Consider the following 23,058-nt stretch of genomic DNA (forward strand, 5'->3'; position numbering starts at 1 on the left):
TGGCAGCCTGATATGGTCTAAAGCACTTTTGGTCTAGAACTGTTTGCAGAACTTCAACTGGGCTCTTTTGAAGCAGTTGCTCTAACACTGTAGCCTTATAGGAGTCCTTCTTTTATATTTGAGATGTCCATTCATCACTCATAGCGGTACCGAAGTCTCTGGTCAAAGCTGGTAAAGGTTTCTACTGCCTTCCACACCATATTTCGGAACTTGACATGATGGATCTCTGGCCAAGCAACTATTTAAATCTAAGTGTACAAATGTAAGTATATGCATTAACTGCTAAATTAAATATATGGTCATCCCTTGTTAAAAGGTTTTTGCTTCATTGAGAAAAGCAGCATTAGCAGAAATGAATCCTCTGCTTGGATGAATGCTTTCTCTTAGCAAGCAATCTCCTACATCTAGGCCACTGTGTTGGCGCCATATATTTTATATTAAGAGCACTCTAATCAACCCAAAGTGCAGTGCAGTGTAGAATTAATATTTTGTAAAAACTTTTGATAACAAAAAGTTTACAAATGTTAGGAGAGAAAATAAAATTAAAGGTTCGTACGATTTTCGGACTGCGTGTAAATCGTCCCAACATTTTTTGTACCATGGCCGATCAGTCATTTACTTGATCAGACAGTTTAAAATATTTCTGACGGCTAAGAAAAATTGAATAATTTCTCTTTATGTATTGCCTATCTATATCAATGGATGACTGTCACTACTATAAGTCAGACGTAACTTTCGTACGACTGCTGTCTGTCATTTTATGGACAGAACATTGTCTGATTTGTTCAGACTAAAAATCAGATCACTATCTATCCGTCTTTGGTTCTCTGCCAACAGGTTTTAATTGACTTCTATTATGGCCTGATTGTTGGCCACAGCAGCAAAAAAGTGGATTTGTTTGTATACGGTCAACTTTAGATACTATATGGCTACCTCATGATCCCACATATTGGTTAGTGCTGTGATCACTGACAGACCAGTAATAACATCATGCTTTTTCTACCCCAGGTGAGAAACAAACTTGACGGGCAGTTTTATGAAATCAAAAAGATACTCATTAAGAAAGTGTCCCGCAGACTGCAAAAAGGTAATTTTTTTATGTTTAGTCTTCAGTTTACTTTAAAGGACCAGTAACGTCAAAAAATAAGTGTTTTAAAGTAATGAAAATATAATGCAGTGTTGCCCTGCACTGGTAAAACTGGTGTGTTTGCTTCAGAAACACTACTATTGTTTATATAAATAAGCTGCTGTGTGGCAATGGGGGCAGCCATTCAAAGGAGAAAAGGCTCAGGTTACACAGCAGGTAGCAGATAAGCTCTGTCTGACTAATGGTGTTATCCATTATCCATTAGTTAACCTGTGCCATATAGCCGTTTTTCAATTTCTGCCATTGCTCCACAGCAGCTTGTTTATATGTAGTATATTAGTGTTTCTGTAGCAAACAGATCAGTTTTACCAATGCAGGGCAACACTACATGATATTTTCATTACTTTAAAAACTTTAATTTTTTGGTATTACTGTTCCTTTAAATGGATACTGCCACCCATTTCTTTGTCCTAATGCAACGTTTCAATATGTTACACTATGAAATGGGGTGCAGATATATCCCCATCATCATAGTGCCTGCCCAACAACCCTAATTAGAGTCTCCACAACCCTCCTCCTCTAAATATGTGTGAGATCGTAGATGTATGTGTAAGCCCACTTTGCCTAGTTAAATGATTTCTGTAAATCTTTCTTTAATGAAAAAGAAACCTATCTCCAATATACTTTAATTAAAAAATGTGTACTGTTTTTAAAAGAAACCTGACTGTATGCAGTGAAATTCTCCCTTCATTTACTGCTGTGGATAGGAATTGTCAGACGGTCCCTAACTGCTGAGCAGGGAAACAATCATACTTATGAACAGCAGGGGGAGCCCCCGCCTTACTTCCCAGCCATGCAGAACTCAAGCAGCTTTATTTGTTTCCATGTAGAGCAGTCAGCGACTGTGTAGAGATTTGTATTGGATTTTATTTTGGCTTTACATCCCCTTTACTGTTTTCCAACTCCAACTGCAGGGAAAAAGTTCATGGAGCCAGATTTAAACAGATAAACTGGGATTCTATTTGGAGGATTATTTTGCTGCAGCCACTGGTTCTGGAGAGGTGGAGAAAGTTTGTATTAAACAATACAAAAACTATAAAATCCACATTAGATTACATGACAACACAGGACCCAGTGCAGTCTGTATATTCTGATGGTTAATCAGTCTTGCTGTATCGGCTTCTGGCAGATATTATTTGACTTGTGCAGTTTTGATCATTTTTTACGATCCCTAAGCAGCCCAGACCACACTGAGCATGTGCACAGTCTTAGTCTTGCAAAGATGTTTAACAAAGTAACAAGATGATGACCCCTTGTGGTCAACTTTGAAAACATAAATCATTTGTTTAATTAGGCTTGTGGTGCAGTAAGTTCATGTTTATGTTTAGTATACAAAATACAGCATTTCTAGCCTTATTCTATTTTAGACTTAGTCTACTTCCCCTTTAAAAATGAAAGTGTGTCAAAGTAATTACAGTATGATGTACTGTTGCCAGGTACTAGTAAAATTTCTGTGTTTGCTTCAGAAACTGTACTATAGTTTATATAAACAAGCTGCTGTGTAACCACGGAAGCAGCCATTCATCTGTGCCTTTTTTCCAGCTTGAATGGTTGCACCCATGGCTGAATTGTAATAGTCTTTTTGACGCAAACACACCAGTTGTACCAAAACAGAGCAACAGTACATTATATTTTAAGTACTTTGATAGACTTTTTTGTTTTTGCTGTTACTGTTCCTTTTAACAATCTACTATTTACTGTAAGTTTTCTGGGGATATTTACATACTCGTGTATAGTGTTTGCTCGTTAAGTGGGGGATCTGTAAGTGGAGTTACAAACACCGGAGTTAAGTGGGGGATCTGTAAGTGGAGTTACAAACACCGGAGTTAAGTGGGGGATCTGTAAGTGGAGTTACAAACACCGGAGTTTCAAACTAAAGGAGGTTCAAACTAGGTCAAAAGTTTTGTTCTAAACCCTCATTTTTATTTTATATATTTATTTATATTTTTTCCTGTTTTGATCTGTAACTGGGATAATGAGTGCTAGCAAGATTGAAGGTCTGACTCAGTGCACAGTCTGCCATATGTATGCAGATTTGGAACAAGAGATCCAAAATGCGTACCTCTGGGTGGTTGTGAGCAAATTGCCACTTTGGAGGCTCAAGTTAGAGCACTAGAGCAACAAATTCAACACTGCGGTCGATTGACAATCTTGAAAGGAGTCTTTTGCTCACTGAGCAGGACCTAGTGGGGTCAGATAGTTTGGGGGGAACAGAACAGCAGCAGGATGTTGAGGCAGCTAGCTGGGTGACAGTTAGAAAATCTAAGGTGGGCAAAAGGAAAATGGAGGCTGATCCGGAGATTATACATCGCAACAAATTTGCCAGATTGTGTGAAGATGATGGGAGTATGAACTCTGGATTGGCAATTCTAGATGGGGCTGATCTCTCTAACAGCCGGGAGACCAGTTTCTCTAGTAGTGGTGGGGGGAAGAGTAGAGTCAGGCCTAAGCAGATTGTGGTTGTAGGGGACTCAATTATTAGGAAAGTGGATAGGGTAATTTGTCGTCCGGATCGCTACAACCGAACAGTTTGCTGTCTACCTGGTGCCAGGGTTCGGCATGTGGTTGATCGGATAGACAAATTATTGGGTGGGGCTGGGCACGACCCAGCTGTCTTAGTGCATATCGGTACTAATGACAAAATAAATGGTAGATGGAAGACCTTAAAGGAAAACTATACCCCCCAAACAATGTAGGTCTCTATAAAAAGATATTGCATAAAACAGCTCATGTGTAAAACCCTGCTTCATGTAAATAAACCATTTTCATAATAATATACTTTTCTAGTAGTATGTGCCATTGGGTAATCATAAATAGAAAATTGCCATTTTAAAAAATAAGGGCCGCCCCTTGAGATCGTAGGATTCACTGTACTCACAAACATACCAACAAACCCTACATGTTAGGTCACATGAGCCAATTAACAGACAGAGTTGTGTCTTTTGCTTCCACACTTCTTCCTGTTACAGTTAGAGTTGAAGTATTTCTGGTCAGGTGATCTCTGAGACAGCACAGAGACCATCACGAAATGGTGGCTCAAGGCAAGAGATGTAAAAGGGCAATATTTACTTAAATATATATTCCAGTTTGGTAAGATTCTTTAATATGTCACTTAATATGATATGAACTATCTGTTGCTTAAGTGTTCATTTTGGGGGTATAGTTTTCCTTTAAAGAATGATTTCAGGGATCTAGGCTCTAAGATCAAGGAAAGGTCTTCCAATGTCATCTTTTCTGAAATTTTGCCTGTGCCACGTGCAAGTTTAGGAAAACAGCGGGAGTTTAGGGAGCTTAATGCGTGGCTCAAGTCTTGGTGCAGGAAGGAAGGGTTTGGGTTCCTAGAGCACTGGGCTGACTTTTCGTTGGGGTACAACCTATACAGCCGAGACGGTTTGCACCTCAATGGAAGGGGGTCCGCGGTGCTAGGGGAAAGAATGGCTAAGAGGTTGGAGGAGTGTTTAAACTAGGCAAGGGGGGGTGGGTGAGATAAAGGATTATGGGAAAGCTAGTGTAGACCGGGCAGTGGGGTTAGTAAGGGGTCATGGGGGAGGAGTGAGGGGGGCATACAGTTTACCAGCTAAGGAGGTCCCTCTGTTACAAGGAAAACAGAATAATACTAACTTAACGTATAATTCTTCACTAAGTAATGCACATTTCAAAAGTAAAAGTAGTAACCTCCGCTGTATGCTGGCAAATGCACGGAGTTTGTCAGGTAAAATGGGAGACCTAGAATTAATTGCATGCTCTAAAAATGATGATATAATTGGTATCACTGAGACCTTGTCAGGGAGCCGGGAGCTCCCTCCAGGGAGGTTGTCAGGATCAAGGAGGAAGCCCTCTTGAGGGAACAAGGTCGCGGTGTCCAAAGGGTTAAACGAAGAATAGTCAGGATCAGGCAAGAGTTCACAGGAAGGCAGAATACAACAAAGTCCAAAGTCCAGGCAAAGGGTCAGGAAACAGATCAGGAACACGATTTAGGCAATAAGGCAGACAGGAAACCCAGGATACTCTTTAGGGAAGTAATCCTATTCTTGGGCGCCATTCTGGCGTCTAGTTGGCACTTTTATTTTCAAATTTGGCGCCATTCTGATGTCATTGACGCTCTTGCGCCGACGTCGGCGCGCTGACGTCATCGCGCCGGCGCCGCTACCCACGTGGCGGCCATGGGCGCCGCCATTTTGGGAGCGACGCCGGCAAGGAGGGACGCGCCGCCCGGAGCTCCGGGCGGCGATCGTGACAGTACCCCCCCCCTCACGGGGGGCCTCTGGACCACCAGGACTTGGCTTCTGGGGAAATTTGGAGTGGAACTCCCTCACCAGACGAGGAGCGTGAACATCACGGTGTCCTTCCCAGGAGCATTCTTCAGGGCCAAAGCCCTTCCACTGAATGAGGTACTGAAGGGACCCTCTGGAGATCCTGGAGTCTAGGATTTTCTCCACCTCGTACTCGAGTTGACCCTCCACAGAGATGGCAGGAGGAGGAGATTGACCGCCAGAGAACCGGTTGGTGATGGCGGGTTTCACCAGAGACACGTGGAACACGTTGGGGATTCTCATCTCTGGTGGAAGCTGGAGTCTGACAGCCACAGGGTTGATTATCTCCAAGATGGGAAATGGACCCACGAATTTTGGACCCAACTTGGGAGATGGTATCTTCAACCGGATATTCCTGGAAGAGAGCCAGACATTATCACCCACCTTGTAGGGAGGAGAGGATCTTCGATGACGATCCGCGAAAGTCTTATGAACAAGAGCGCTCTTCTCTAGGTTCAACTTGGTAGCAGCCCAAATAGCAGACATATGGGCTGCGGAATCGTCAGCAGCCGGGACGTCAGATAGCACAAAGTCTTGGGGAAAAGCTTGAGGATGCTGACCATACACCGACATGAACGGAGACCTCCCTGTAGAGGAATGACAAGCATTATTATGAGCGAATTCCGCCCATGGGAGGAGATCAGACCAGTCATCCTGGCAGATGGATACGTGGTTCCTCAGGAACTGTTCCAGGGCTTGGTTGACACGTTCAGCTGCCCCATTCGTCTGCGGATGGTATGCAGATGAAAACTGAAGAACAATTCCCAGGTCTTTGCATAGGGAACGCCAGAATTTGGCAGTAAACTGGGTGCCTCTATCGGAGACGATCTCCACCGGGAAGCCATGCAGGCGGAAGATGTACTGGATAAATAGCTGGGACAACTCCACTGCAGAGGGCAACTTCTTCAGAGGGATGAAATGGGCCATTTTGGAGAATCGATCAATGACAACCCAGATCACAGTGTTCCCACAAGAGGGAGGAAGTTCGACAATGAAGTCCATGGACAGGTGGGTCCAGGGACGGGAAGGAACCGGCAAAGGCTGTAGTAACCCACTGGGGCGGGAGTGGCTTGACTTAGATGTGGCACAAACATTACAAGCAGCAACAAAGTCCTTCACATCTTTGCGGATATCAGGCCACCAGACCAGGCGTCATAAGAGTTCAAGAGTCTTAGCTGGGCCAGGGTGTCCGGCTTGCCTGGAGCAATGGGTCTGTTGCAGGATAGGCAGACGCAGCTCGGGAGGAACAAATGCCATTCCAATGGGAGTATCTGAAGGAGCAGAAGACTGACCAGCCAGGATTTGGTCGGCAAACTGTGGATACAGGGAGGCAATAATCTTGACTGGAGGGATGATTGGCTCTTGTCTCTCAGGAGAGCGGTCCACCGGAGTGAAGCTACGAGACAAGGCATCGGCCTTCCGATTCTTGGAGCCTGGGCGATAAGTCAAGATAAAATTAAATCGAGAGAAGAAGAGAGCCCACCTTGCTTGTCTGGGGTTTAGCCTCTTGAGGGACTGGATGAACTCGAGATTCTTATGATCGGTGTAAATCTGAACAGGAATCAGAGAACCCTCCAGGAGGTGACGCCACTCTTCAAGGGCAAGTTTAACAGCCAAGAGTTCTCGGTTCCCGACATCGTAGTTCTGCTCTGCGGACGAGAATTTCTTGGAGAAAAAAGCACAGGGATGCAACTTCCCATCAGCGGGGTGTCTCTGAGACAGGATGGCTCCGGCTCCGACTTCAGAAGCATCAACTTCGATGCAGAAGGGTAGTTCGGGATTGGGGTGTCGGAGGACAGAAGCAGACGTGAAGGCCTCTTTCAAGGACTGAAAAGCTTCAATGGCAGAAGGAGGCCACAGGCTGGGTTTACCCCCTTTCCGGATGAGGGCCAGGATAGGTGCAATGCGGGAAGAGAACCCCCGGATGAACTGTCGATAGTAGTTAGCAAATCCGATAAATCTCTGGATTGCCTTGGTACTCAGCGGGAGAGGCCACTCCTGGATGGCAGACACTTTCACGGGGTCCATCTCAAATCCCTCAGGAGAGATAATGTATCCTAGGAAGGGGATCTTGGACACCTCGAAGACGCACTTCTCCAACTTGGCGAAGAGAGAGTTCTTCCTCAGACGAGAGAGTACCTCCTTCACCTGGGAGCGATGGCTTTCTAGGTCTTTAGAAAAGATCAGGATGTCGTCCAGGTACACGACTACGAACCTTCCTAGGAGATCCCAGAACACATCGTTAACAAACTCCTGGAAGACGGCAGGGGCATTGCAAAGGCCGAAGGGCATAACGAGATATTCATAGTGCCCGTCACGAGTGTTGAAAGCCGTCTTCCATTCATCACCCTCACGGATGCGAATGAGGTTGTACGCCCCACCGAGATCCAACTTAGTGAAGATTTTAGCCCCCTTTAGTTGGTCAAAGAGTTCGGCAATCAAGGGCAAGGGATACCGGTTCTTAACCGTAATCTTATTAAGACCCCGGTAGTCGATGCAAGGACGTAGGCCTCCATCCTTCTTTTCCACGAAGAAGAATCCAGCCCCGGCAGGAGAAGTAGAAGGGCGAATAAACCCCCGCTGGAGATTTTCTTGGATATACTGCTTCATAGCAGTGGTCTCCGCTGGAGAGAGAGGATAAGTACGACCTCTAGGGGGCATGGTTCCAGGCAGGAGATCGACAGGACAATCGTATTGTCGATGAGGAGGAAGGAATTCTGCAGACTTCTTACAGAACACATCAGCGAATTCCTTGTAAAAGGGGGGTAGAGTCTTCAGATCAGACAAAGAGATATTCACCCTCTGGAGGGGTTCAGCAGGAAGACAGTGCTGCTGGCAAAATGGGCTCCAACGGGAAATCTGTCCTGCGGACCAATCAATGGAAGGATTATGCAGGCGCAGCCAAGGGAGACCCAACACAACTGGAACAGATGGGCAGGAAATAATTAGGAACGAAAGTCTTTCTTTATGCAGCGTCCCAACCTGCACAGGCAATTCCCCAGTCGTCATGGAGATAAATTCAGCCTCCAGGGGTCTGTCGTCAATGGCAGTGACTCGGAGAGGAGTAGACAATGGGAATAAGGGAACTTCCAAGTGTTTGGCGAATTGAGCGTCCATGAAGTTCCCAGCAGCTCCAGAGTCAATAAAAGCGGAGCCAACAATAGTCTTAGTGGCTAGGCGAATCTGTAACGGAAGGAGAAACCTGTGAGTGTTCTCTTGAGACTTCGGAGTAGTGCCCCCTACATGAGTTACCCTAGAAATACCTCGGGGGACAGAACTCGTGGGCTTCACCGGACAAGAGTTCGCAAAATGAGACTGTCCGCCACAATACAGACATAAGCCAGCCATTCGTCTACGGAGTCTTTCTTGTTCGGATAGACGAGCCCTTCCAACTTGCATTGGTTCCTCCGGAGGAGAAGGAGAGGCTTGAGAAGCAGGAGTCTGTAGGAGAGGTCTCTGGAAGCGAGGTGCCAGCAAGGGTTGAAATCTTTTACCACGCTCCCTCTCTACTTGATGCTCTCTGAGCCGAGTGTCCACCTTAATAGAAAGTGCGATCAGATCCTCCAGCAGGTCAGGGAACTCTCTGGAGACAAGATCATCTTTAATACGAATAGACAGACCTTGATAGAATACGGCCTTATAGGCATCGTCATTCCAGGAAGTTTCAGCCATCAAAGTTCTAAAGTCAATAGCATAGTCACTGACACTGCGGTTTCCCTGCCGGAGTTGCAGAAGACGAGAAGGGGCATTAGTGACCCGACCCGGGGCATCAAACACAGTACGAAATGCTTGAAGAAAAGCCTTGGCATCAAAAGTCAGCGGAGAATTCTTCTCCCAAAGAGATGTTGCCCACTCAAGCGGTTTGCCCACCAAACGAGACATCACATACCCCACCTTGGAACGTTCATTGGGGAAGTGCGAGGGTTGAAACTCGAACTGGATCTGGCACTGTGTAGCGAAACCTCTGCAGGCCTGTGGGTCCCCACTGAAGCGAGGAGGAGGCGGAATACGAGGCTCACCAGACGAGAAACCTGTGCTAGACGAGACGTCCGCCATGGGAGGATTTGCAGCCGCTTGGGAAGTAGGAGGCGCAGGAGGCACTCGGGAGAGAAGGGTATCGAGTGCCTGACCAATGTGGTACTGCTCGGCTTCATATTCCCGCATGCGGGATGCCAGTCCGCGGAGCGCTCGTCCGACATCAGGCGTAGCTTCCTCAGTAGGATCCATGGCCCAAGAATAATGTCAGGGAGCCGGGAGCTCCCTCCAGGGAGGTTGTCAGGATCAAGGAGGAAGCCCTCTTGAGGGAACAAGGTCGCGGTGTCCAAAGGGTTAAACGAAGAATAGTCAGGATCAGGCAAGAGTTCACAGGAAGGCAGAATACAACAAAGTCCAAAGTCCAGGCAAACGGTCAGGAAACAGATCAGGAACACGATTTAGGCAATAAGGCAGACAGGAAACCCAGGATACTCTTTAGGGAAGTAATCCTATTCTTGGGCGCCATTCTGGCGTCTAGTTGGCACTTTTATTTTCAAATTTGGCGCCATTCTGACGTCATTGACGCTCTTGCGCCGACGTCGGCGCGCTGACGTCATCGCGCCGGCGCCGCTACCCACGTGGCGGCCATGGGCGCCGCCATTTTGGGAGCGACGCCGGCAAGGAGGGACGCGCCGCCCGGAGCTCCGGGCGGCGATCGTGACAGACCTGGTGGGATGAAACATGTGACTGGATTGTGAATTTAAATGGTTACACCCTTTTTAGGAGGGACAGAGGGATTAAAAAGGGTGGAGGAGTGGGTTTGTATGTAAAGCCTGAATTAAAGCCATGCGCTAAAGAAATAAAAATAGCTGGCACTGGTGAGGGTGTAGAATCACTCTGGGTAGAGATTTCGACTGGGCAAAAGGTATCAAAAAGAATTATCATTGGTGTATGCTATAAACCACCTCGTATAAGTGTCGAGTATGAAGCCCAGCTACTCTTGCAGATACAAGCGGCTTCACAGCTGGGTCAAGTTGTTGCTATGGGTGACTTCAATTATCCAGACATTGACTGGGGTAATGGGGTTGCTAAAACAGAAAAAGCTGGTAGGTTTGTAAATATGCTGAATGACAACTTTTTATTCCAGCTCGTTCAAGAACCTACTAGGAATAACTCTCTTTTGGACCTTGTAATAACTAACAATACTGAACTCATCTCTAACATTTGTGTGGGGGAGCATTTAGGGAATAGTGATCATAACATGGTCTCCTTTGAGATTCTGTTGCAGAAGCAATTCTATAAGGGAGTAACTAAAACACTAAATTTCAGACGTGCAAACTTTGACAGTATAAGGGCATCTCTGCAACATATTAAGTGGGAAATGCTTTTCACAGGGTTAAACACAGAACAAAAATGGGAAGTCTTTAAAATGCTGCTTAATAAATATACTTGTCAGTATATTCCACTTGTAAGCAAGGAACGTCGTTGCAAAGCAAAACCTTTTTGGTTCAATAGAAGCGTTGGTGTTGAGGTGGGTAAGAAAAGACGTGCTTTTAAGGCTTTCAAGTTAGCTGGTACAGCCGAAACATTTATAAGGTACAAGGAGGCCAATAAATCATGCAAAGAAGCTATAAGGCAAGCTAAAATTGCTATAGAAAAGGATATTGCAGCAAGCAGTAAAAAAAATCCAAAATTATTTTTTAAATATGTCAATAGTAAAAAAATGAAGCAGGAAGGGGTGGGACCCTTACTATCAGAGGTGGGTCAGCTGGTTGATGAAAACAAAATAAAAGCGCAGATTCTGAACTCGTATTTTTCATCTGTCTACACAAATGAAGAACCAGTAAGTGAAGGTTTCCTTCTTAACACTCCCAATTCTAGTAGTACAACTAATGATGCATGGTTCACACATGAAGAAATTCAAAAGAGACTTGAACATGTTAAGATTAACAAAGGTCCAGAGCCAGATGGTATTCATCCCAGGGTAATTAGCGATCTTAGCTCTGTGATTGCCAAACCTCTTTACTTAATTTTTCAGGATTCATTGAGATCTGGCATTGTGCCGAGAGACTGGCGAATTGCTAATGTGGTGCCTCTATTCAAAAAAGGATCCCGTTCTCAGCCTCAAAACTATAGGCCAGTTAGTCTGACGTCAGTATTAGGAAAGCTTTTCGAAGGGTTAATAAAGGATAAGATACTGGACTTCATAGCAAATCATAATACTATGAGTTTGTGCCAGCATGGTTTTATGCGTAATAGATCTTGCCAGACTAACTTAATTTCTTTTTACGAGAATGTAAGTAGAGACCTAGATTCTGGGATGGCAGTGGATGTGATTTACTTAGACTTTGCTAAAGCATTTGATACAGTGCCACACAAAAGGTTACTGGTTAAATTAAGGAATGTTGGCCTGGAACATAGTATTTGTACCTGGATAGAGAACTGGCTAAAAGATAGACTACAAAGAGTGGTGGTAAATGGAACATTCTCTAATTGGACCAGTGTTGTTAGTGGAGTACCGCAGGGCTCTGTACTAGGTCCCTTGCTTTTTAACTTGTTTATTAATGACCTGGAGGTGGGCATTGAAAGTACTGTTTCTGTTTTTGCAGATGATACTAAATTATGCAGAACTATAGGTTCCATGCAGGATGCTGCCACTTTGCAAAGTGATCTGTCTAAACTGGAAAACTGGGCAGCAAACTGGAAAATGAGGTTCAATGTTGATAAATGCAAGGTTATGCACTTTGGCAAAAATAATATAAATGCAAGTTATACACTAAATGGCAATGTGTTGGGAGTTTCCTTAAATGAAAAGGATCTAGGGGTCTTTGTAGATAACACGTTGTCTAATTCTGGGCAGTGTCATTCTGTGGCTACTAAAGCAAATAAAGTTCTGTCTTGCATAAAAAAGGGCATTAACTCAAGGGATTAAAACATAATTATGCCTCTTAATAGGTCCCTGGTGAGGCCTCATCTGGAGTATGCAGTTCAGTTTTGGACTCCAGTCCTTAAGAGGGATATAAATGAGCTGGAGAGAGTGCAAAGACTAAGTGCAACTAAACTGGTTAGAGGGACGGAAGACTTAAATTATGAGGGTAGACTGTCAAGGTTGGGGTTGTTTTCTCTGGAAAAAAGGCGCTTGCGAGGGGACATGATTACACTTTACAAGTACATTAGAGGACATTATAGACAAATGGCAGGGGACCTTTTTACCCATAAAGTGGATCACGTACCAGAGGCCACCCCTTTAGACTAGAAGAAAAGAACTTTCATTTGAAGCAACGTAGAGGGTTCTTCACAGTCAGGACAGTGAGGTTGTGGAATGCACTGCCGGGTGATGTTGTGATGGCTGATTCAGTTAATACCTTTAAGAATGGCTTGGATGATTTTTTGGACAGACATAATATTAAAGGCTATTGTGATACTAAACTCTTTAGTTAATATAGGTATGGGTATATAGAATTTTAATTAAAAGTAGGGAGGGGTGTGTGTATGGATGCTGGGTTTTCATTTGGAGGGGTTGAACTTGATGGACTTTGTCTTTTTTCAACCCAATTTAACTATGTAACTATGTAACTATCTGTATACTATTGTGTATTCACTTTTGCAGTCCCTCCAGTTATGCACTTAATAAGACATACTTTCTAACCAGGTACTTTGTGAAGTAAAGGTCTTGGCGGGACTTCAAATATTGTTGGTTACCATACAGCTTGGATGGAACACGTTCAGCCTCCAAGCTCACAATGTAAGTACATTTGCCTTTCTTACACGTGTTCTTATAACTTCACAAAAAACACAATTGATGTGTAATGCCCTTTTTTATTGGGTTTTATCACCAGGCTGCAAATAAAAAAACATGCTCTTGTAGTTTTTATTTCTAAATTACACTGTTTACACTGCAAATAATTCACTCTACATACTATACAATCTGGCAGGCTGTTGTTTCTCCTACTCAATGTAACTGAATGTGTCCCAGTAGGACCTGGATTTTACTGTTAAATACTGTTCTTAGATCTACCAGGGAATTATCTTGTGTTAGTTAGTTTTCAGTTGGTCTTAATTTTGTAGTATTGTATAATTTTTAGTTATTTCCCTTGCTCTTCTTCAACTTTCAAATGGGTGTTACTGAGCCAGGCAGCCAAATTCTTAAGGCTACATTGTTATTATTTTGTTAATACCTATCATTCTCTTTAGACCTTCTTCTAATAATCTGGTTTCTCGTGCAAACCTCTGCCTAGTTGCTGGGGTGACTTGAACCCTAGCACCCTAGCAATTGGATGACTTTTAAAGTTCTAAACTTTGGAGCTGCCAAAGAAAAAGCATAATAATTAAAAAACACACACACACACACATAAACATATAATAAAATGACTTTGTGAAGGTGTCCCTTTGATGTCTAATTAAAGAAGCTCAGTGCGCAAAGCCCAAACTACTGGTGTAAACAGTCATGTTTGTTTTACTCTGGGATGCAGACAAAACCCAGCACTATAGGCAGAACACTGGACTTTAGACAATGCAATGTCACAATGTATTGATTTATCACATATTTGAATTACTGTAAACATTACGGTTTTCTTTTCTGAGAATTAAAAAAAAATCTAAATTTGTGTGCAATTTGCCACTGCTGATCTTAATTATTTCACCACATCGCAGCACCTACCCTGTGTGAAACTAGCCAGCTGCTTACAGTTCTGCCAAACACTTTGTAAACTTGGTCATGGATCAGAAACAGAAGGTCTGATCACACTATATGTGTAAACAATGTATAGGTTGGAGGGACGTGTCAGAGCTCTGATGTTTTAGATTATGGCACTTTGTCCGGGCTATTCCACATGGCAAATTCTGTGGTCTGTGCATGTGCAGAACAAGTATTGGCTTATCTCCTATAGCTAGATGAGGAATAGATCTTTCCTGCTTGTGTCACTTAATTTAAAGAGGATTTTTTCTACAAATAAAGGATATTTGAGCAAATGAATACAAAGAGAAACCGGATGTAAAAGTTCTTTATTTTAAATGTCTATTATTTAATTTAATAATTTTTAATGTAGGTGGACATATAACCTGCCTCAGATTTCCCCTTATGGCATCAGCATTCCGTTATTTATTATACGTGCGTGGTTTTTTATTTTTGACAGTTTCTGTTAAGTAACTGCAAACTACACATTTAAAGTCAAATGATACCAGCCACACAACCAGGCTTAGCCAACACTGCAAACCTACCTCTTCTAGCATGGAGGCAGTTAATTCTAGCAGCAGCATTGATCATGTACATAAACCTCACTGGCAGTTTACAAAAAGCCTTTCAGCTGCTTAAAGGGGAACTATTGTGAAAATTTTAATTTAATATTAGCTTCAGCATACTGAAATAAGAAGCTTTCTAAATACAATCAATTAAAAATTATTTAGCATTTCTGAAATAATCAAGTTTATCTTCACTATTCCTCTCTCAGCATCTGTTTCTCTTCATTCTGTCTTCATTCAGGAGTTGGGTGTCAGATGAATGATCCAATATATCTTATAGGGGGGCTCCTTTTGCCTAGAAGAAGTATCAGAGCTCACTCTATTAAATCACCAGATATCATGTCTCTCTACATGCAGAATTTGTGCAAAAGGCAGTTATTTTGTTACATTTTATTTGTACTGGAATTAGTTATTTGAGTGAGCTCTAATACATCTGCTAGAAAAGGAAGTCCCCCTATAAGATATATTGGATTTAACTGTCAATGAATATCTGACACCCAATTGCTGCATGAAGACAGAATGAAGAGAAACAGATGCTGAGAGAGGGATAGTGAATATAAACTTAATTCAGAAATAATGTTGAATTTTTGTATTTAAAAAGTTTCTTATTTCAGTATAAGGAAGCTTATATTAAATGGTCATTTTCACAATAGTTTCCCTTTAAGAAAGGAAAACCCCAGCATGTCTGGTAGCTAGGGATGCACCGAATACAGGATTCAGCCTTTTTCAGCAGGATTCGGCCAAATCCTTGTGCCTGGCTGAACCAAATCCTAATTTGCATATGTAAATTAGGGGCGGGAAGGGAAATTGTGAGTTTTTGTCAGAAAAAAAGAGGATGTAAATAAAATGTTTCTCCACTTTTTCCTTACCCGCCTCTAATTTGCATATGCAAATTAGGATTAGTTCGGTATTCGGGCAAATCTTTCATAAAGGATTCGGCCGAATGCCAAATAGTGGATTTGGTGCATCCCTACTGGGAACTGAGCTATGGGACTAGAAGCATCCTAAATCGACAGTGCCACCTCCTATTCAGTGGAATAGAAACGCATCAGCATTGGTACGTCCCTATTTAATTAAACAGAAGATGGCAGCAGGTTCAGGTGCTTCTCCACTAGCTGAAATTTCCCAGGACTTAATGCGACCTTTGTGCCTATACATTTACAAGAAGAATGCACAACAATAACTGTAAACATGTTCATGTGAGACAAAACTACCTGCATCTGATTAGATTAAGTGGTTTTGGGTCAAATAGACCTTGTTTTGGGCGGTGGGTGATATGACGGACTTTAAAAGCATCACAGATAACTTTGTCATTTCAAAAACCTGAGAACACTTTTAAAGGAAGCAAGGTTCTCACAGGATTTCATCCACTTCTGCACATTGGGAGGGACAGCAGTGGAGTTGCCACACTGCTGAACAGCACACCAGCTCACAATATCGGCTACTGTCAGTTCATTTCCCACCAGCCACGGGGACTTGCCAAGAGCTGTATTCATGGCTTTCAGAACGGCTGCTTTCTCCTTACTGCTGCCTTCTCGAAGCTGGAAAATGGCAGTGTCGACCCAACCGTCTATCAGAGTAGCATTGACTGCATTAAATGTATATCCTAACAGTGAGAACAGGAATCTGCCGATGTTTCCTTCTCCTTCGATCGGACACATGTTTTGAATGCTGAACTTCATTTGCGGTTTGGGCACTAAGCACAAACAGAAGAGCTGATTAATAATAAAAAGACGTTAATACTGTGTTAGCAGATATAGGGGAACCTACATACAAGGCCCAAACTAGGGGTAGGCAGAAGAGACAGCTGCCTAGGGTGCAATAATAGGCGGGCGCAATGATAGGGGGGCGCTGGGCAGCTATCTGAAATATTCTTTTGCCTACCCCTAGTCCCCACCCCTCAGTCTTACTCCCCTTCCTTCCCTCCTGTCACTCTCTCCTCCGTTGCTGTGCCCTCCCTCCCAGCTCTCCCTCGCTGTCCCCTCCCTCCCAGCTCTCCCTCGCTGTCCCCTCCCTCCTCTCCATCGCTATTCCCTCCCTCCCCTTCGTCGCTGTCCCCTCCCTGCCCTCCGTCGCTGTCCCCTACCTCCCTCCTCTGCCGCTGTCCGCTCCCTCCCCTTTGCCGCGGTCCCCTCCCTTCCCTCCGTCACTGTCCCCTACCTCCCTCCTTTCCCCTCCATCGATGTCCCCTCCCTTCCTTTCCTTGCTGTCCCCTCCCTCCCCTTTGTCGCTGTCCCCTCCCTCTCCTTTGTCGATGCCCCCTCCCTCCCCTCCGTCGCAATCCCCTACCTCCCTCCTCTCCCCTCCCTCCCTGCTCTCTCCCCTCTGTCGCTGTCCACTCCATCCTCTCCCCCTCCATAGCTGTCCCCTCCCTCCTCTCCGTCGCTCACCCCTCCCTCCTTTGCTGTCCCCTTCAATTCAATGGCATAATGAGTGCAGCCTACAGAGCTGTTTGCAATATGAAGTTCCATTATTAAACACGTAAACATAACAACATAAGTCACCTTGAACTCAAATAACACTCACCGTCTTTCCAGATCAGGGTAAATCCAAGCTGGTACTCGTGCCGGGGCTTCATTTTAAGCTGGTCTCCAAAGCATTTCAGCAGAGGCTCTGGGATGCTGGTGATGGATGAATGGGTGTGCACTGCAGACAAGACTTGGTATCGCTCACACAAGAGGCTGTGCAATATCAGAAGGGAAAGGGGAGCCAATGAAGGGTTTGCATTAATCACAATGTCCCTAAGAGCTCCATAGTCCTACATGAGGGTGATAAAAAATTGTTAAAGGATTAGGAAACTAACACTACATGAGCCAATTCATTCCTTTCATTCTTCTAGTTAGAAATCAAATCTTAATGCCTAAACATGCTACACCCATAATTACCAATTAATCTAAACCCATAACTTTTTAGGATAAGGAGCAGAGTCAGTTATACATATGATAATAGCTATATATATTAGTGCGGTTTCCTTCATGGTAATGCACAATTTCCAGAATTAGAGTTTTTATGCAGAAATAAAACCATTTTGATAATATCTACTGTTTATACTATATCTCTGGGGAATTAAGATCCTTCCCTGCATTTGTATGATACATACACTGTATGGCCAAAGGTAACCATACACTTTCTCTAAAATTATGTTTATACGCTTACTGTTGAGTTCCAAACTCCGGAAGTAGTGTCAGCAAAACAATGTGGAACCGAACAGTTTGGTGGTCGGTGGCTCTTTCCATTGTTGGGTTAGAGCCCTTGAGTACACTCATAGCAAACCTTATGGTAATGGCACATGAAGGGGGTATTTATTAAAGTCAGAATGCCGAAAACCTGAAAGACTTGGTTTTTTACTATAAAATCTGAAAACTCGATTTTTTTTGGGGGGTGGGGGGGGATTAAGTATACCCAGAGGATGGAAAAAGTCAGAATCCGAAAATCTGGCATCTCAGACCTGCCGAGGTTGCAAAAAATCTATGGGAGAAGTCCTGAAGACATCTTGATCTGCACTGGGTTTCTTGCAATAATCCGAAGATTTTGTGGTTTTTGGGCAAAAATGTGAGTTTTCAGGTGAAAAACATGAAAAATTCGTATGATTTGCTTTCACAATTCTTTTCATGTTTTTTTACCCGCACAGGAAATTTTCGGGAAAATGTATTGATAAATGAGGCGAAAAAACCTGTGCGGATTTGATCGGAGTATTTTTCTGAAAATACGAAGATAAATTCGGACTTTGATAAATGGGCCTCCTCGTCTAGGCTCCACTACTCTCACTCTGCGTATTTTTGTCAGTCTGAGAGAAGCAGATGCAATCCATGCCCCATCTCCATTCATCTGAACCACTTCCACACGCAGTCTCACGCAGTGGAGTGGCAGTGGGCCTGAAAGTTCCTGCCTTTGTGCATTTGGGCCGACCTCTGGTGTGGGTCTTAAAGTGGATAGAGACGGGCCATAGAGCGGATCTGCTGCTCTCAAAAAATACTCAGGGAAAGGGCACACAGAGTGTAGGCTCTACTGCTCTCAGCCTAAGGCTACATAAATGACATTCTTTACAATTCCATGTTGCTTCTTTTATGGAAACAGTTTAGGCCCTTTTCTGTAGCAGCACAATAATAACACCATGCACAAAGCTATGTCCATTCAAAATAGGTTTGTAGAGATGGGAGAAGATGAACAGCATTGGCCTACACAAAGCAGCACTGACTCCAACCCAACACCTGTGGGATAAAATGAAATGCCAACTGCAAACCAAACCTGGTCCCCAATATTGGTGCTGGGGGTTGGGGTGTAAGAGCAAATATTGCCTGCCTCAGCTGTGACATAACACAAACAGTATAGATACAAGCAGCCCTAGTGGTCATTTAAAACTATTGCAGTACAAATGTATAGCAAATGGCCTAAAATAACATGTTCATTTCAAAAGACAACAAGCAGAAAAATAAAACTTATGTGCATGGCTACATGGCATCCCTAACTTTACTAACTGATGAGAAGGCAAAGACATACTGTGACTTACGTTTCCAAGTACCACGTCCAGGTCGGCAACCACAGATCCAGTAGCCGACTGCTCATCTGCCTGAATAATATCTGTAACATCCAGATCAGCATCGGGCGTCTGAATCATCTTTGAGAGCCCATCAACAGCAGCTTTCAGTTCATAAAGCCTCTTTAAGATATCCTCTTGTCTGGATTCCAGCGCCTGAATTGCTGGGTCAGCAGCCTTCAAGAAAAATATATATTTATAAATGTATATATTCTGCATGGTCATAAAAGGGGGGGGAGAGATAAATAAATTTCCAAGTCTGGTCACAAATTTATGCTAAGAATAATTGTTGGTGCAGGGCATAGATCAGACCAAAGTTTTGTAGATAAAAAGTGGATACTTTATTTATACAATAAAGGGACACTTAATCATAGGACAAATTTACGCTACATTCATAAAAAACACGCAGTGAGTTTTCCATTCACTTGTTTCGTTCTCCTTTAAACAAAGAACACTTTCTAAGCCATAGCCTATCAACCAACAGCAAGTTGGTGCTCTCTAATTACTAGAAATTCTTTGCATAGGGAAATAGAAAAGAATAGTTGTTCTAAGTTATAAAAAGAGTAAGAGGATGACATGGTTGGAAAATAGTCAGCAGATGATTTAGAGACATTGGCAAAGGGTTGCCCAGTAAAACAGGTGTCGGAAGCCTGGAATAGATCAGCTAGAGCAAGTACTAAGGGGGTAGCCATATTATGGCAAATGCAAAGTATCATCTGTCAGGGAATAAAGGAACGGGAAGTCAAGATAAAGCAGCATTTTATCAACATTATGTCTGGCTATTATACACATTTCTCTATAGATCAATGTGTGTTTAAATTAGGATTCGGATTTGGTTCGGTCAGGCAGAAGGATCTGGCCGAATCTGAATCCTGCTGAAAAAGACAGAATCCTGGATTCGGTGCATCCGTAGTAAAAATTACGGTGTGTGTATAGAAATTGTCGTTCTTGATAATGGTTCAGATGTAGTTCATCTAGGCACTTGGATTCAGCTGAGTCAGAACAATCCTGCTGAAAAATCTCTGTTTTTCTCATTTCTTTCTTTCTCTCTTATATTCTGATGGGATCAGGCCAGGCTTGCACTCAAGGTTCCAAGTCATCCCACAAGTAATCAGTCGGGTTGAGGTCAGGGATCTGTGCAGGCCAATCAGGTTCCTGCACCCCAACTTTGTACAGACCTGACTTTGAGCATGGGGGGCAATGTTGTGTTGGAACAGGAAAGAGCCTTCCCTAAACTGTAGCTCTGAAGTAGGAAGCATTCAATCTTCAAAACATATACGTTGGTTTTACTGGTACCAGGGTCCCTAGTCCAAAACAGATCTAAGCAATTATTCCTCCTCCACCAAAGTTTATGGCAGGTCACAGGCCTAATTCTTCCAAGGCTCTTCTCTACAGGTGATGTCCCCCATGTTGCTCTAATAAAGAATCTGAAATACCCTGCCAATGTTTAACATATGCAGAGCGGGGTGGGTTAAAGAGCAGAAAACGATCAACGTGACCTATATGTAGCTTTTGATGTAGATTAATATTTTGAAAAGGAAATTTTTAGTGTCAGTATGACTTTAAGCACGGGTTTAAAGGAGACATAGGATAAAGGAAAAAACCTCTAATTTTGTAGGCAATTATTAGTAATATATGGTGTTGCTTTTAAATGGTGCAAAAAATTTATATTATCTTTGAAAATCGCCCCTTTATTGAAGCTCCCTATGTGGTCTCTGTCTGAGTTTCAAATGAGGGGTGGGCGTGTCCTAAAGGCCCCATGCCAGAAGCACCTTAGGAGGGGGACAGCCAATCACAGGCCTGCAGTCACACAAGCAGACAGGCTTCAGTTCCCTATCAGGTCCTGCTAGCTGCTGATTGGTTCATGTCCTACAGTGCAGTGAGCTGAGAGCCCCGGCTCCCCTACACAGCCTGGGAATTCAGGGAGCAGGAAGGGAGGGATTATTAGGGTTTTTGCAGAAATATTCAATGAAACACTACTTATTTAAGCACAATTTTTCTATATTTAAATGAGTATAATGCACTGAAAAATTCTTATTTTTTACACAATATGTCATTGCAGAAAATTGCAGTAGAAAGTCAAGCCAGGTAAGGGTCTGATAATCTGGGTCTTCTGACAGAAGATAGAGGAGCTGCTGTCACCTTCCATAGACTGGCAATAGGTACTGGGCCTGTGGGAAGATGTTTGGGCCTCAATCTACCCAAAATGCTAGTGTGGGTATAAATTGTAAAGGGTCAGGGGAAGGCTATCCATTGGCCAACCCATGCATGACTGACAGCAAAGGCTCATTTAGCCCCGCCCTTGCGGAACAATGGCAATTCCATTTCACTTTCCATTGATATAGCAAACCCTATGGCAGCCCCAGACCAGCATGTTCATACTAATAACACCATTGAGCAGATTAGACTACAATCCTACAGTCGGAGGAAAATAAAAAGCAAAGTCTCTTTAGAATTAAGCTGTGTCCATTATGAATCCTTCTCCCGGTCGGACTGTACCTGCTCGTGGTTTTCCGCAGTGGCCCGATGCACATTGGGTAACCTGTACATGCACGTGGGTAAATCCACCTGGATCTCGCCGCCACAATACGGCTGCATTCTGTACATGGGCATTTTCACAAGTCACCCAACTAGCCACGCCGCAGCACAGCACAATGCGTCAGACCGGTCCCGAGAAGTTACGTCAACCTCTTGCGTTCCAAGCCTCCTTGTGAAGAGAAAGCCCTCCCCCTGCATGACAATACAATCCTACAAGATGTGTTATGTGACACAGACTGATGCTGATTTCCCTTTCCAGCTCTACAATGACGCTAAAGTGGTTTTTGCTATTATATTTCTTACTGGCAAACGTATTAATACCTGTAAATCAGGGTTGCCAGGTCTAATTTTCAAAAACAGCCAAAGTCAGTTACAAAACCAGCACAAACTAGCCAAGAGGCACTTCAAAAGTATCCCAAAATAACACAACACGTGCGGTGAAAAAAAAGTCTAAAAAATAAATAAATATATGTGAAAATACACCTCTTTCAATTTTCACTGATTTGCACATTTTTCCATGAAACAAAATGGGAAAGATTCGCCCTTCACCAGGGACGTAACTACAGAGGGGGGCTCAGGAGTTATAGGCGCCCCATTAGGCCCTAATACATATATAATTATTTTCAATAAATATTGGTAAAAACAATTCAACCTCTAGACATTTTGGTGGCCAGCAGATTTTTGCCCCAAAATTGTCTCAAATTGAGGAAAGTCACCGGAAAATGCAGGAATACAAAGCCCAAAATCTGGTAACTCCCAACTTCTAAATATGTCAGTCCCATTGCATGCTGGATATTGTAGTCTTACAATAAACTTGGCAGTTGGCAAATTGTTAAACAAAAACTACATTGCCCAACATGCATTGGGAGACGCAGGCTTGGGACATTAGGGCAAGGAAAACTTTGGCTGGTTTCCAAAGTAAAAACCACAAAAACCCAAAAAGTAGCCAAATCTGTACCTTGGCTAGTTTGTACTTTCAAAGCCCGTCTGGACTTAAAATTAGTAGGCCAATTTGGCTGGAAGGAACCCTGTGTATTAGGTAGAAGCTATGATGTTTCAGGTAAATTAAAAAATACAAGCACAGACCTGGTGATTAAAGAGAATATGGTGTCACTGACTCATAGGGGGCTATTTATTTAAAGGGGATAAACACAATTTTTTTGTAGAAAAAAAAACTAGAATTTTCGTTCACATTTTTTTCCATAAAAGAAATTATAGGAAAATAAATTATTGATAAATAGGGGGGAAGTCAGTGTGGATTTGATCTTAGTAGTTTTCAGAAAATTGTGAGAACTTTTCGGATTTTG

The 23,058-nt window shown here is 43.3% G+C and overlaps 1 protein-coding gene across 1 annotated transcript; it reads right to left on the reverse strand.

Annotated features, from left to right (window-relative positions):
• Positions 1–14,422: 14,422 nt before the first annotated feature.
• On the reverse strand, positions 14,423–21,840 carry aimp2.S (aminoacyl tRNA synthetase complex-interacting multifunctional protein 2 S homeolog). The gene is given in 4 exon segments (NM_001091929.1): positions 14,423–16,372; positions 17,203–17,434; positions 19,187–19,390; positions 21,713–21,840. Coding segments are annotated over 4 exon segments (936 nt in total). The 5' UTR covers positions 21,827–21,840; the 3' UTR covers positions 14,423–15,986.
• Positions 21,841–23,058: the final 1,218 nt, after the last annotated feature.

The sequence above is a fragment of the Xenopus laevis genome, chromosome 9_10S (assembly GCF_017654675.1).
Source record: "Xenopus laevis strain J_2021 chromosome 9_10S, Xenopus_laevis_v10.1, whole genome shotgun sequence".
Lineage (NCBI taxonomy): Eukaryota > Metazoa > Chordata > Amphibia > Anura > Pipidae > Xenopus > Xenopus laevis.